General features: G+C 44.1%; 1 protein-coding gene across 1 annotated transcript in view; it reads right to left on the bottom strand.

Annotated features, from left to right (window-relative positions):
* Positions 1-11,149: 11,149 nt before the first annotated feature.
* shq1 (SHQ1, H/ACA ribonucleoprotein assembly factor) overlaps positions 11,150-15,904 on the bottom strand; it is a 44,384-nt gene continuing 39,629 nt past the window's right edge. Inside the window, exon 12 of the mRNA XM_031748515.2 lies at positions 11,150-12,343. Within this exon, the coding sequence (XP_031604375.1) occupies positions 11,701-12,343 (643 nt within the window). The 3' untranslated portion in view covers positions 11,150-11,700. The remainder of the gene's footprint in view (positions 12,344-15,904) is intronic.

The raw sequence follows: 15,904 nt of genomic DNA, 5'->3' as shown, positions 1-15,904 counted from the left end.
ATATACTTTTAGTCTGACTGCAAATCCTGCACTCCCATCACCTTTCGTCAGTGCTCACTGACATCAGAGGCTGGTTTGGACCAGGCTGCAAGTAGATGTATTACCAAAAATATACTTTTAAAGTCTTTTGATCTAATAGTGAATGCTAATGTTAGAAAATGTGGGTTGAATTTTCATGTGTCTCATTTAAAATGAGATCTTTTGGGCATGATGCATTCTCTCTGGCCTTTGCAAAGAGTAAATGTAACAAAATAGGTTAAACAAACATAGACATGATCTCATCCACTGTATATATGACATGATCAGCGTTGGATGTAACACTGCATAAAACAATACGTTCCCTTAACCACATTACATTTTTTCTAATCCAAGTAAGTAAACAAATAAACAATTCAGTTACCGCATTATGGTTACAAAGAAAGAAATTAGAAATTAGACAATTAAAAAGGGCAAAAAACTTTAAACATGCCTTTTATTCTTCCTGTCTACTACAATCAGTTGATCTCAATTCTCAGGAAGGAGGAACATTTTTATTTCTTGTATGGAAGGATGAGAATGTGATGTAAAGTGTAACCTTTGTCCAGGAAAGAAATAACAGCATTATACTGCTAACACAATACTGGTTTAATGCAAACATCTGCACAGACAGCATGCTAACACAAAGAAGCTTTGCTAGCAAAGAACCCAGAGTGAAGATAAAGCAGAGTGTGTGCTGACCCCAGCACGGCAGCCAGAGCCTGAACTTCAACAGGTAACAAAGGCAGTCAGGTTTGCAACACTGTTGCCTCCATTTCTTCTGTAAATGTTTCTCCAGTAGAATCGTACTGTTGATTGTTTCCTTGGGCTTGTTTCCTTTGTTTTGTTGTTGTTCTTGGCTTTGTGTTCTAACTGAAACACTTACAGAAAGATCTGTGTGTGTCCTCATTAGGATAAAAAATTTAAACTTATTTTTATGCTATGAAGCTCAGGGTTTATATTGTCAATTGGTAATTATGTCACAGTGCATTTCAGGTCATATTAGGCAATAATGTGAAAGTAATATGACGAGTAGTGTAATAAATTACTTTCCCATGGAGTATTTAGGCAATAAATACTTCTTTTGGGTAATAACCCCAATGCTGGTTGTCATGTCACCCACTGGTTTCTGGACTTTCACTGTTACTGACATGGCCATGGTGTTTTTTTAACTCTGAAGTGATGACATTTGGCTAAGAGTAGCAAGCTGGCTGAACAAGTCACATCCTGTTTGGGTGCAAAACAGATACTATCACAGCTACTTAGGACACTACACTTTTACTTAGTAGTGTTTAGACCTTTGATTTTATGACCTTCATTTAGCAAACGGTCGTTGAAAAGCTGATGAGCATCGGTCAGTAAAATCATATATGGGGAAAAATTGTAACTCTCTCTTGCATGGATATTGCTTTATATTGGTTGTGTGAATGATTAGGTCGCGGAGTTCTTCCTTACTAGACCTACGCTGAGCCCTGGTAAGTAGGTTTTTTTCTAAACAGGAATGCTGGTGTGTTTAACACCCTGGCATGTTGAATCTAAACAGCTTCAGCTTCCTGGTCGTCAATGCCCTGTTACCATGGTTTCTATAGATGTTATGGCTGACTGGGTAACGCAAAGCCACTTGCACCATCTCAATGAACCCCACTGTTAACCTGGAAGACTGTATACTGTTTTCAAATGGGACACAAAACTTTTGGTCTGGTTCTTACTGAAAACTTATGTTCGCTGCATTTGCTTTCTCATTCACTCTCTTGCCATGATTATAAAAATGGAGTAAAAACAAGGGGGTAACTTAGATTGAGCAGCTGCTGCGGAAATTTCAGTTAGAATTTGGTTTACACAAAATATGATGTTGCTTTTGAAGCAGAATCCTGGCATGTGAGGCAGTGCATCTGTATGACATTCATTATGCTTCAAAAGAGTAAATTTGTATGTAGTCTCTTCAAAGACATGCATGTTTTGTAGCTGCTCCGCATGGCCACATTTGAACGTGGTGCAAAGAGCTCAACATCACAGATAGGTGTGCAGTGGTTCAAAGAGGAGACCCCAAACACAAGACACCAGAGGTAGATTAAATACAAAATCAAAAACTTTATTGGCCAAAGCCACAATCAAACACAGTCAGCAAGGCAAACGTGGCAGCCAAAGAGGCAAAAACCAGAAACTGTCTGAAAGTCCAGATTAGAAAAACCCATCAAAAAATTACACATGAAAAGTTGCCGTCAGACAAGAGTGAGGGACAAGCTGAGGGTATAAAATAGGAAAATAACAAGGACTCAAACTGAGTAAGTGACTGGATAACTTGATTGCAACAACTTTGATTTCCAGAGACAACTGGCAGAGATACATAATGAACAGTAAAAGGCGAATAAACTGGAAATACTGACTAATAAAAAAAGAAAAGAAAAAAATGGTGGAAAAAGCAGAAAGATGAGAATGAAAACAGACAGTATATAGAGGTATTAGAAAAAGTGCAGGGTTGTGTGGTAGCATTAACGTATCGGCCAAAACATCTTACTATATCTATATCTGCATTCATTACTTAAAGAAGAAGAAGGTGTAGCTGGTGAATCCATTTCTCTGAGCCCTGTAAACCCCACAGATTAATTTGATGTGAAGACGAGCCATAGGAGGTACAACCATAAACTCTGCCCCCACAAACATCTGGAACATTCAACTGGAAACTTGGAAACTGGAAACCAGGTCAGTGTGACACAAAACCAGTTTTCTTCACAGGTTTAAGGTCTGCAGTGATGAAAAAGAGTAAAGAACAGTCTTCAAGCAGCACTGGGAAGAATCTAGAGGTGCAAGAGAGATGATCTTAAAAAGGGAAACACTGAGCAACATTGGGCAAGTTGAAATCGGGGAGGTTTTGAGTCTTTCAGAACCTTATGATGACACCGTTTATGGATATTTGATTCCAGTCCATCCATATGTGCAGGGAGCCAATGGGAAGTCAGCCAGACTTGGTCATGCATGGGCTTGAGCTTTACGGCCCAAATTTGCAGAGTGTTGAACATCTGGGCGCCTCATGAAGGAAGCTTTGTAAACTCTAGGGTATGTGCCAACGAGCAAGCCATTTGAATGAATGAGAAATTACAATATAATTGGTTTCTGCTTCTTTTTAATACGTCCATGGATGCAAAGAAGTCATTCGAACACTTTCAGCCTTTCCTCGTGCTGCTGCTCTTCGAGGGTGCAGACGAAAGGTAACAAAAGGTGAAGAATCAAAAACATGGGCTTTTCAGAGAAGTTCAACTACTGGTTACTTTTTCACTTCAACAGGCACACACAATCGCACAATTAATTCCAACATTGGAAAGAAATGAGGGCAATTTCAGCTGGAGCCTATACTTAAAGATTTCCACCATGATAGCGATTGTTTTATACTATCACCTTAGCTTTTATATTCTTTGTTAGAAATTCTTAGAAAAAAGACAGAGATAATTCTTCATTTCAAACTCCCGCAAAACCAATGCAAAACACTCAGCTGCTATCAGATCAAATCTTTCAGCACACCTTCAGAGAGATCAAAGTCCCCACTCTGCACACACAGGTACTCCATAATCATCCCACGCCATTTGGTCTAGCTAAAGGTCAGTTACAGCAGACACTCTGCTGGGGTGCAAAGGTCAACAGCCTCCTAGTGTACAAGTAAATGGATCTAAGTAAAAGGAGCCTTTATCTGTTTTTAAGTGCTGAATCACTCAGCCTGTAGGTCATTTTAACCACATTATCATTTCTTATCTGATCAGACGCTGTTCCCAGAGTTGACACAGCATTAACGTACAACATGCATATTCTGTAGCTCAACCGCAGGACAGTCCAGCAAGCTGCCACTCACACAAGTGTAGAAATCACGTCAGAGCCGAAGCGCCACAGTCTGCAAACCTAATGACACTTTAGTGACGCTGTGCTCTTTGTTTACATGCTTTCTGAAATGTTTTAGCCTCAAATCAAATCGTTTGTGAGAAGCAGCAAAATTTCTCTCCAAGAAAAGTGCAGGCAAGAATCTCTTTTTTTAAGCGTGCAACCCCGACAGTGATTCCCCCCACCTAAGCCCCCACTTTTTTTCCTACGTTGATGCCGCGTGTCAGCTGGGAGGCACGACTCGGTACCATGACGATGTAATCTACACCTCTCCGTGCCAGAGAAACGCGGTGGGCTGCCGATCCGTGACATGCTGACAGGATCGGCACAGCAGCACATGTGGGTATCTGCTTTCATGCGACACATCCCAGGGGAGGCCAAGTCACGGCGATAGCGGTGGAAGGAAGAGGTGCTGCACAACTGGGTGGGACTGCACATGCTTCGCCTGACATCAGTGTTACAGATATCTGGAACGAGAGCGAGTTTAAGATGGGAGAGGATAAGTAAGGAGGCCACAGGCAGAGATGAAGTCCATCAAATTTCAGCTATAGCGAGAAAAATGCAAAAGGGCCTACTTTTATGAGTGAATCGTGGTATTAGATACGTGAGTCTTTTGAGACATGCATAGAAAACAAACATATACTACAAGTCTTTTCTGTTTCTGTTTCTCCTAATGGGCTGGATTTAAGTACATGAAATAATCCGCTGCACATTTAATATAATCAATATTAACAGGGGTCTTGTCCGGGAGTCTGCCGTGTTTATCTGCGTGAAACACTTTTGCAACCAATTGAATTGAGACCGCCAGTTTTTAATGAACAAAATATACTGTTTGAATGACTAAACTATGTAATGTGTTATGATGTGCTAATGGGGGAGCAGAGCCTGCAGACAGCTAAGGCATACAGCAGCAGACCGAGATGTTCTGTTTTTATGAGCCGGTAACAATGAAGGCTTCAGTTTATATTACTGACAAGCTCTTAGGGTAGTGTTTACCGCAAGTTATTAAAAGCGCAATAATTGAACACAGTGTTAATGATAATTAAAAATTGGAAACGGTAATATTAACCCTCTGGGAAGGGACCCTCAACAGGAATTCAAGCAATCCACGCAAAGCCAGTCTGACTGGTAATTCAGTAGAACTAAATCTATGCATTGATTTTACTACACAATTAATGTCGCCATAGGAAACAGCTGTATTATACTGTGAAATATCAATCTTCACTAGTTAATAGAGCCAGGCTAATATAGGATTTTTAAGGCCATTACAGATGTTTAGTGATTTAACACATTTCTCGAACAATGGTTATGTGTAGTTATATAAAAAATCTTAAGGTTGATGCAAGACTACCTATACTTTTCTCTGCTATGATTTGTAACAAGAAAGTTATCCTGATTATAAAACAATAATTTGCTGAATACTGAATTTTCAAGGTATGCTTTAGCTATTGACCCATCCAGGGTACACACTGGAAATGTCGCCAGTCCGTAGTTGAACTTGGAAAAAATTTTGTTTATTAGTTATTACACTAACATGCATAGCCTACAAGACACACAAAACAATTAGCCTACACAATATTAGAACGAGATACAGATTTAGCTTAAATGAACATGATTGAGCATGAAGCAGAAGTCCAAAGAAAAAACAACTTCACAAAAACATTTAATTAAAGTGAACATATGCTACATCAGTGCAATGGAGCTAAGCATCTTGTTTTAACTACTGTTGCTGACTCAGGGTTTGTAAGTCTGGAGTTTTATCCTGTGGTTTGGTTGCTTTTCACAAAGAGAAAAATCCAAGTGAACACCAAGCAAACCAAAATGCGTCACTACAAACAATGTGAGAACGCTCAGTCCGCTCATTGGCCAGTCTTGGGCGGGAGCAAAAAAAAGTATAAATAGGAAGAAAGCACTGTGTTCTGGACTACTGAAGAGCATGGAGAACATCTGCGCTTATTTCACGGCTCTTGCTAGTCTGTACTGATCTTTCCAAATCTACGGTACCCTGGAGCATCCCAGAATACAAAGCATATGTGTTTACACCAGGAAGGTGTTTATCTCGAACTTGCAATGCGTACCAGAGTGGAAAATGAGTTTGATTTAAATGGACTAAACATAGCCGGCGTGAAAACACCCTTAGTCTCTCTTTCTCTTTGGCCTTTTTCTCTGTGACGGTCCATTTCTCTGTGTAACTTTCAGCAGTGAAGCAAGTAGATGTCAGATGACTCGACTTGAGAGTCTCTGCTGACATCCACACCCACCTGCCCTGGAGCCTATGGCAAAAGCTGACAGTCTACTGTGCTTGCTGTGTGGATTCTGGAAGGTCCGTCAGATCATTCCTGTTTGCTATTTTATTCCTGCTCAAATGGATCATTTGTCACATGTCACAGTTTGGGTCAAATTCATGTGCGGGTAATGTCACTTGGTTTTAGGGAGTTTTTTTTCTTGTCTTGCATCTGTATGATGTCAATAGGAGGCGCTGTCCTTAATGCGGTCATTGTATACGCACAACGTGAACTGTCAGTTCAGAAGCCCCTCCCACCATGAAGTGGGATGGGCTTAGAGAGAGAACTCCTAATTTAAGCACCTCCCACCACGCAGTGGGAGGGGCTTAAAGAGAGAAGTCAAAGCAGCTTCAGATAGAAGACAAAGTGAGGTTCTCCACCATGACAGACCCCTCCGCTGAGTAGAACGGTCACCGTGAGATAAATACGGATTATTCTGAACTGTGAATCATGCAACTTCCAGGCCAAACAGTCTATGCATGTGTTCACTTGGTGCATGCTCGCAGAGGCACTGGAACCAACGGGGAATTTCTTTTTTTTAAAAGTAGCTGAGTGTGTTTTTGTGTTTACATGTAAGCAGAAGCTTTTATCTGTGTCAAGATGTTGTTGCAGGCAATAGCAGGGGAGCTTGTCTCGGAGTAAAATCATGAGAAATCTTTGTTCCTCATCTGTTTGTCAGCGTTCTTACATCCGTGAGGCATTGTTAGCTCGCTCCACTCTAAAGCGGGACGGGGAAGAAACACGGACATCACAGAGAGGCCAAAGGGCACGTCCTGTGAACAGAGCAAACACCGTCTTGTGGAGGGGGTTTCGACGGTGGGGGTGGGGTTCAGCTCAGAAGTTCTTTTTACCTCATCTCTGCAAGGAAATATCAAAGACCCTCCACCTGTGATCGTTCAATCTACAACGTATGAAGTGATACACCCGGCTTATTCTGATTTCACATCATGCACTTCTTCGTTCTGGGGAGTCACGAAAGACCTGCTCAGCTCCATGAAAGCAGAACCGAGGAGGGGGTCGGGGGCGAAAGCATACAGCAGACGAAGCGGGAGAAGACCAGAAAGCAACAGTGTTGGTTTGTTGTTTCCAGCTCCCCTAGCACTTAGACTTTCCCTCAGGCACAGTCTCTCGCTGAAATATTAATCGTGTTTGACAGCTGTTTTAGCTCCGAAAACAAACACAAGACCGAAGCTTGTTTTTTTGTTTTTTTGGAAAGCGCAGAGACATATGCACGAGCGTGGACTGGCTCAGATAAGGAACAACTGTTGTGGACAAAAGAAGGAGCAGGCTCGAGACAGCACAATGTGGAAGCAGCCTCATTAGGAATGTGCTGTTGTTTACAAGTGTGAAATTATGACAAGCTGTACTGTCTCTCAGCTGTCATGTCCTCGGGGGGAGCATTGTAATGCAATAAGCGGAGGAGTAGAGCGTTTATGTTCACATATCAGCGGGTCGGAGTCGAGCCTCGTGCCTGGCTACTCTTCCAGATAACTCTCCTCTACCTTAACACCTTAACAACATCCCTGCAACCCCAACGCACTTAACAAGGTGGTACAACGATGAGAGGCTTTCTCGCTCTCTCTCTCTCACACACACACACACACAAACACACGGCTCTGGCGTGGTAGAGGCAATTTGCAGCATTAAGCTGCCTGATAGCACATGTCCACTGAGAGTTAGGGAGTGATTTAACGGACATTGCTCACACCAATTAGAGTGAATCAGCCAGGCAACGCTACTGACGACAAGTGGATGCCGGCGCTGTCAACACACAGCCACACACACACGTATGCTCCCACACACTGCAGAAAGGAGGGTGTTTCAATGTTTCTTTTGTGATTAAGAGCATGAAAATAGCCCATTTAGATAATCCCTCCCTGTCAGCACTGTCAGCTTGAGAGACACATCCCATGCACTCATTCCCTCATTACCATACGCCAGTCATTTTAAGAGGACCGAGCACAAAGCCGGAAGGCTCAGCCGAAGGGGAAATGCTTCTCTTTCGGTAGTGTCCGACTGCCGTTCCCGTTCTCGAAGCCTGCCAAGCCTCGGAGCGACACCAGTCAGTACGGAAGGCCACAAACGGGAGAGCCGCGGCGGGCCGGGCAAGACAGAAAGGAGATGGTACACAAAAGGGGTTTCTATTTGCACGCCCACTGGAGGAGTCAGACCCTGAGGAGCACCTGATTCATTTCTTCTAGAGGGCTATTAATCTTTTCAAGCACCAGAATCGCTTTGCCTCTCAGGAGCAGGAGTGGAGATTGAGTTTTCTATTACAATCAACCAGAGGCAGTGTGTCACGGGGAGAGGGGGGCCAGTGACAACACTGTCCTTGGCGCTGCCTTTCCCATATAAAACAAAAAGCGGGGAAGGAATCCCTACCACATTAGTGAGATTATTTTTATATTTGTATTCACAGTAAGGGCAAGCAGGGTCATTGACGACCAGCTGCTCTAGAGCTTCTTTATATGAAAAGGCCAAATGGTTAGCTTAATCTTCACAGATATCCAGCCTGAATGATTGCAAATTAATTCATGTGTTAGCTCTAGTCTTCTACAGAGGGCACCTTAGGTTCTCACACTTACTGTTAGCCTTTGCTTCACTTTTCATGAAATATCAGGGCATGATGTGAAGGTGAGCAGCAACTAAGGTACATGATGATGCATTTAAGTTCCATATATATCAGAGTTAAGCTCCAAACCTACCTTTGCGACTCCATCCTTAAGGTGTATTTTGGAGAAGTACTTTCAATTTCCTTTCTTGCTCTTGGAAAGATCAGTCCAACATCGTATCTGCCCGCTAAATATAACGCTACAGCCGGGAGATGGTTAAGCATAAAGACTAGAAACAGGGAGAACTACTAAGCTGATGAGTGTGTAAAAGAGGCAGGCATGCCTTTATGGTAAAGTTAAGACAGGCACTTCATTACTGGGAAGAAAAGTCCACGAGTTTGGGAACAGGAGATCGGATGGAGGTTTTTGGAAGCTCCATCTGTACCTGCCCCTGCTAAAGGCTGCAGCAAGAAGACACTGATATTTGCCCCTGCTACATGAGTTTTGCAATGAGAAAATACCTCCTAGTTTAGGCCTCGCCCCTGACACCTCCAGCTAAGTGAATCCAGGCAGCCGGCTCCAGAAGATGATGGATATAACACCAGAGTGTTGTTATTCCCAAGTTCCAACACCTGAGTTATCTGGAATGTGATGTTATCTGCCATCCGTCTTAGACTACGTAAGGAGCCCTGTGAAAGCCTCACAATGAGTGCACAGGAAGCACGTACTCGAGTAAGACATTCAATCTTTTCATTGATGGCTCAGTGAACGCAATGGATGGGAAGCACTGGACAGATGAGTCAGTGTGACCCTCTGAAGCTAAGAAAAAGAGTGAATAAACAAAAATACCAACCTCTTCCTTCAAGATTTTGTCAAAATACTACATCTGTGCTTTAGAATCAGCTCCCACTCCCATTTACTGCTCATGTTCGTGTTGGAATAAAAATTTAAAGCCTAGCAGGTCTGGATTGTGAACAGATTACTTATCTTTTTAAGTAAAAAAATAATAGAGTGATAAGAGCATGAGAAATGGTGCTTGTGCAAGATCCCCTTACTTAAACTTATACTACTAGCTTTAATAGTTACCTTCACTATTAGTCATCCAATGTTACTAATTGGCTCTACACAGACCACCCTAATTAGTCTTGCAGTTTCGTAGAGCCCTGCAAGTCAAAGGGGCACACTTTCTACACTGGTAAGTGGCTGATTTATCAAATTCAAGTCAAAATAAAGCACACGTGTCACATTAATTATTGCCTTGTATAATTAATCAGCTCCATTCACTTAACCGTGGCCTAACCTCCTCTTGAAAAATGTCTGTCGGCCGAGAGTATTAATTGCAAAAAGAACCAACTGAAGTTGCGAGCTCAGCCGCAGATCTCTCAGTCAGGCTCCAGAACGGCGGCACTAATGGAGGAATACGGAGGCCACTTTAAGATGAAAAATGGCAACAGAGCCCCGTGTCACTTAATCAATATGAAAAAGCCAGTGGGGAGAGGGAAACCACCGCCTGCAGGGGCCACGCGGTCCCAGGACTCATGTCCCCAGAATGATATGGGGTGTTTAAAATGGGCCCAATTTCACACCGTAACTCATCTCAGTCGCAGTGATGATGGCGCTCGTCCCCAAGGGGGTGGTTGTGAGGGAGGCGATGCCGTCTTGGGAGGTGCTTAACAACAGCATCCATCTCTGTAACATAATACTACAGACAGCTCCAACCTAAGGAGCCACCATCACCGGTGGCTCTAGAGCTGCCTCCAATCACACTGGATGAGATTCCTCATGAAATCGCCTCGGGCAACACTGCAGCTGTGCCACATCAGTCACTCTTTCTGCTCATTTATAACCCAAAAGGATCACAAAGCCTGATAACTTCTGCTAATGTGGGTCATTCCTGCATTTTTTCTTCCTCAATTAAAGGAATCAAGTCCCACTCGAGGGAAATTTATTTCCACACAAAGAGTGCTAAAGCAGAGAGGACGCCGCATGTGGACATCATCAGGGCTGAGAGTCCGGAGCATCAGTTCGTTTCTGCTGGCCCTCTGCCCCTCTATCTCGCGGCTCCCTCTGGCCCTGGGGTGCTGTTATCTCTCAAACAAACAGCTCCTGTGCCGCAGCCCCGCTCGCAGCCCTCATCTATCTGCATGACATGTGCTTCCCTGTTTGTTTTGTCTCGCCTGTTAGACGCGGCCGATGATATTGAGCTGTGTCGACGGCACTCTTCCGTTCACGCCAGATGAATCAATCACTCCGGCGTGCTCCGCTGCCCTGTTTAGTGCAGGCAGAGTCTTTTCCACTTCAATCAATGCCGAGGGTTTAGGAAGAGGTTAGCGCTTTTCCTGCTATTTGTTAGGAAAAGAAAAGATCTCAAAAAACAGCTCTGGCTGACTGACACACACGCACACGCACACACACACACACACAAAGTTTGTCAGTTTCCTGCAGTGGCATTTGTTTTGTTTATTCAAGCCCGACAGGAATATGCAGATTGACTGTGTAAATATGTAAATACACATGGTTAATAGAGACCACTGTTAGCAGATGTCAGCGCACCGAATTGAGCTCACAGACGCTGTTAAATTACATGAATAATTAAAAAGAAGCAGAAATTATTCATATAAAATCACACACTATGTTCAGAGAGCACGAATGTATTTGTATAGCAAGTATGCCGCTTGGATAGTAGAGAGATAACAGGCCAAAAACAAAAAAACAAAAAAAAAAAAAAGTAGGTTCAGCTGCCTGCAATTATCCTAATAAAACAAGATTATTTTGCACATTTGCAGCTTTAAAGAAGAATTGAGATTTTGCAGTTTTATCATTAACAAAAAACAAATACTGTACAAAAATATTCCTTTAAGAGGGTTAAGACCCTAAAATTATACGACAAAAACAACACGCAGTAATTCCAAACACTTCCTGGCATCGTCTGACAAGGAGTTTGAAAGTTCCACGATTTCATTTTAAATTCCTTTCCATCAGCTGATAGAGTCCCCTTCAAGATCATCGGGATCTTCCTGTGTTTGGACAATAAGCAGAGGGTTTCTACGAGGACTCGGCTCTAACAAAGTCCCGCCGCTGCTCCTCCCAGACGTGCCTTCAGTCTCTGTCGCAGCGCTGCTCGGCTGTCTCGCTCCTTTGTGGCTGGAGTCTGGAGAGATTCTCAGCTCCTCCGCCACTCGTTCCCCCAGCACCTGAATCAGCTGTCTGGAGCCTTCTGAGGCTGAGTGAAGGGCATCCTCTCTCCTTTTTTCTGCTGAAAAGCTCGTGGGTGCCTGGGGGGTGGGAGAAACGGAGGAGGAGGGTTGGGGTTCTGGAGGGTTGTCCTTGAACATCTCTCCTCCTCCTCCTCCCTCCTTGGATTCAGTGCAGTCTTCTTCAGCCTCAGATTCCTCGCTCTCACTAGACGACTCGCTGCTGCTGTCACTGGAAGTGCTGCTGCTGTCAGAAGAGCTGCTGCTGTCGTCGCTGGATACGGGAGCCCTCTTGGAAGCTTGCTGCTCCTCTTCGACCGCCACGATCCTCGCCGCGTCCTCTAACTCGTCGATTTCCAGCTCCAAGTCGTTTTTTTGCAGGGTTGCTTTTTCCAACGTTGCTGCTAAGTCTGCCACCTTCTTGGACCTGTGAAGATGAAACAGAGGGGAAAAAAGTAATTAGGAAAGCATAAAGTTTGAACTCAATACGACACTTACACACAGGGAAGGGAAGGGAAAAAAAGAGAGATATCCAACTACCACTTCATCAGTGGTACCTGGGAGAGAGAGCGACATGACAACTGACTGATCGACTGGCTCTGCGTACTAAAGACATAGCCACAGGATAACCATCTACAAATCTAATACCCATTAACCAAAGCCCATTCTCATATGAATGCTAAGTAGACCGCGATTTGCAGAGGCGACGGGGGCTCAATGAAATATGGAAATATGGATGTTTAATAATGTAGGAAGATGAGCGCTGCTGATACACGAGCCTTGGGATCTTCTCCGCCCTCCCCCAACTGCTGCGCTCTCTGCAAGAGGTGATAAGAGACCGAGAGGGATTACAGAGGGAGGTAGACCCCTCCTATTCCTCCTTTTCTACCTCAGTCCGTGCATGCAAAAATCACATGCACACACTTCCACCTATAAATATGAAATGGCTAAGTCAATCGCTGCGTATGGCACGATTAGTCGAGATGAGGTCAATATATCCTGAGTGTTTCGATGCTGGAGAGGAAGAGAAAAAAACAAAAAAACAAAAAACAAACATCCAATAATAATGCTGCAGCTGGAACAAACCAGAATAAACATGAGCGCGTTGTGCATTGTGCAGAAGCAAATCAGCCCTAAGAGGCTAAAGACGGCGGAGTTGTGCTCCCAGTCACACTGCAATACAGTCAATAAAAGCGTGGATAGAGAGAGCGCACAGGCTGAGGCCCAAACAGCTAAATGTCTCCAAAGATTAAGATGAAGAGAATGCCCTCATAAAGCAGTACATTAAACAGAGTTCCCATCCCGCCGCTTTAGTTTTATAGTTGCGACTGCTTGAAGAAAGACGCGTTTTTATTGCTGATGAATGTCCTCCTACAAGGCCCCGTTTGTGTAAAGGCATAAGATTGTGTGGAGGCCCCCGCCTGCACATTATTCACGCTGGGAAAGCATGCCATGCTGCCAAAAACTTAAGTGGTTGCCATTGGGCTCCCCGGTGCAGTTAGGGCGTGTGTGCCCCCATCCCCTGTCCCTCCTCTCATTGCCATGGTGATTACGAGCTGACCTGTGGGGGTCACTGCGATTCAGACTGTGTCCATTCAGGGTGGGAGAAACCATGTGTGTGTATGTTTAGAGGGGCTACTCTTTTTCACACACACACACACACACGGCTCCTGTTGCCCTCTCTGGCCCAATTAACCCACTGCTGAGCACCAGGATGGCTCCTCATTACCGTGCACTCCTAATGAGCTCCCTATTCTGGTGAGTAAAGTGTTTATGGAAGCAGCATGTAGGGGCTTTGCATTCATTTAGGACCTAAGGAGGAACTATGTTAACAGATCTCATAGTTGTGCTGTAGCATGAGGACACCCGTTCTCGGCACCACGACAGCCAGAAGAGAATCAACTGCAGATTGGTGGGATAAGTGATCCAGTCAGAACCCTTGTTCTCAGCTGCACCTTCCCAGTCCACACTTGGGTAATGTTTAAACTGATTATTTTAAAACAGAAGTTGTTCTAATTTCAATGGAACGAAAATCATGGTGGACAGAATCTGAGGGCTGGTGATCATTGGTGGATGTCTTGCAGTAGCCCATCCCACAGCCATTGATGTCAGTGGCTCCAACTTTGAGCCCAGCGATTATGCCCAGCTGGTACCAGCATGTTGGCAAATGTCAAAGTTCAGGAACATTCGAGTGGGGTTTTCGCCAGGTGACACGTCAGTCTGGTTGAAAAGCCTACATGTCACATTTCAGCCCGTCTCTCTCACTCGTCTCACGGTCATCTCTGCAATACCTCGCAAAAATTCAGTTTGCCAACGTACGCTGAGAGATGCTTCTTATAAACAGAACTTGGCTGCTTAAGAATAGATGTGGCGTTGGCAATAAGTGTCATTTCAGATGGATCCACAAATCACAAATAAACAAAGCCACAGCACCCCACATCTCTGTGGGAAGGCACCACATTGCCAGATGCGTCTCAGCTCCACCCACCAGACAGACACACGGACCCACAGCTCTGCCACAGAGAGCAGAGAGACAAGACAGCAGATGTAATGCCATCGTTTCGTTTTTGCAAAGTCTCAACTTGCCTCATCTTCACAGGTCTTCACAGCACCGAGGAACCGCAGGCAAACTATCAGAAGGGTCTTTTTAGTTCATTAACAAAAGTTCCCGGAATTTAAAGATCCAGGTGCAATAAAAAAAAAAAAAATCGCTTAAGGAAACCATGGATGACCAGCCCGTCTTGGAGTTCGCATGCGTAGTTGGAGTTTACAGACATCCACACACAGCCTTGCATTCACCCTCTGATGATGATGAAATCCGTCACCCAGACCCAAAACACTTGCGGATGTGGATATTGCAACTCGAGTGCAAGACAGCTGCGTGATGATCTTCACTGTCAAGAAAGCTGCATGAAAAGGAAACCCCAGCTAGGAAGTGATCCTACTAAACAAATGTCACCTGTAACATATTAAATGCTTCAGTACCCATTTTAACAAACTTTTAAGGCTGATGGGGTCTAACCCACTAAAGCTGCCATCTACAGACTACAGACACGTAGAAAAGTGATGAGCTAGGAGCCAACATGCCAAACTTTAACTGTATTCTTCTGCTGGAACTAATAAATTACTTCAAATGTGAAGCGTCTGACTGAAGTCTGGTTAATGCAATTGAAGATGATTTTCCAATTTGGGCAGTAGCACATAAACCACACCACACGAGAAGAGTTTCTAAATACATGCAAGCATTTAGAACACTTTAAAAAATCAAGACGAGCACCAGAAACAGTTTGTTTGTTGTGGGCGCTGCTCACTCTAAGTATACGCTGTCTGAAGCTGTCACTTATGTGTGAACACAGACAACCACTGCATTCTTTGCAAAGCAGAGTTTAAAGTCACTGTTTTTGTTTTAAACAATCACAAATAGCTTAATGTAACCTCAACTAATAACAATGATGATGATGATGGAGCCTGTTCAGGGTCCCAGGTTCTGCAAAACCCACGTGAGCGCTTCCTGTAGCGAGACTGGGGCAGAGAAGCCTCCTGCAGCACAGCCACTTCAAAGACTGCCCTGTATTCTCTTCCCCCCGTGGGAAGTCATTATTGAGTTAGCGTTGGAGAGGCGCGCTTGTTTTCTCTCCCCTCCCTTGCTCTGTGGTGGGAGAAGCTCGGCCTGTGGTGAACACAAAGGCTCTGTCCAGGAGGGGGTAGGGATAATGTTGTACACAATCCAGTCATTACTATACTGCTGTTGTGGCTTGCCTTCATTAAACTGAGGAGGGGCGCCTTTTTTCAAGGTTGGAAAACTTCTGGCGAGACAAAGACGCCTCCATCTGCCAAAGTCTTTAGATGAGAACGTGAAGAGAGAGAGTGTGTGTGTGTCTGTGAAAGAGCCGAGCTAAATTACAATCTGACATTTCTTTCATCAGGCTTGTGTTCAGTGAAAGAGCAGCTCATTCAGCGTGTCTGTGCTCTTGAAAACATCTCAGAT

The sequence above is a fragment of the Oreochromis aureus genome, linkage group 5, assembly GCF_013358895.1.
Source record: "Oreochromis aureus strain Israel breed Guangdong linkage group 5, ZZ_aureus, whole genome shotgun sequence".
Taxonomy (NCBI): Eukaryota; Metazoa; Chordata; class Actinopteri; order Cichliformes; family Cichlidae; genus Oreochromis; species Oreochromis aureus.
Note: the sequence above shows the minus strand (reverse complement) of the source record. Positions and strands in the feature narration are given on the sequence as shown.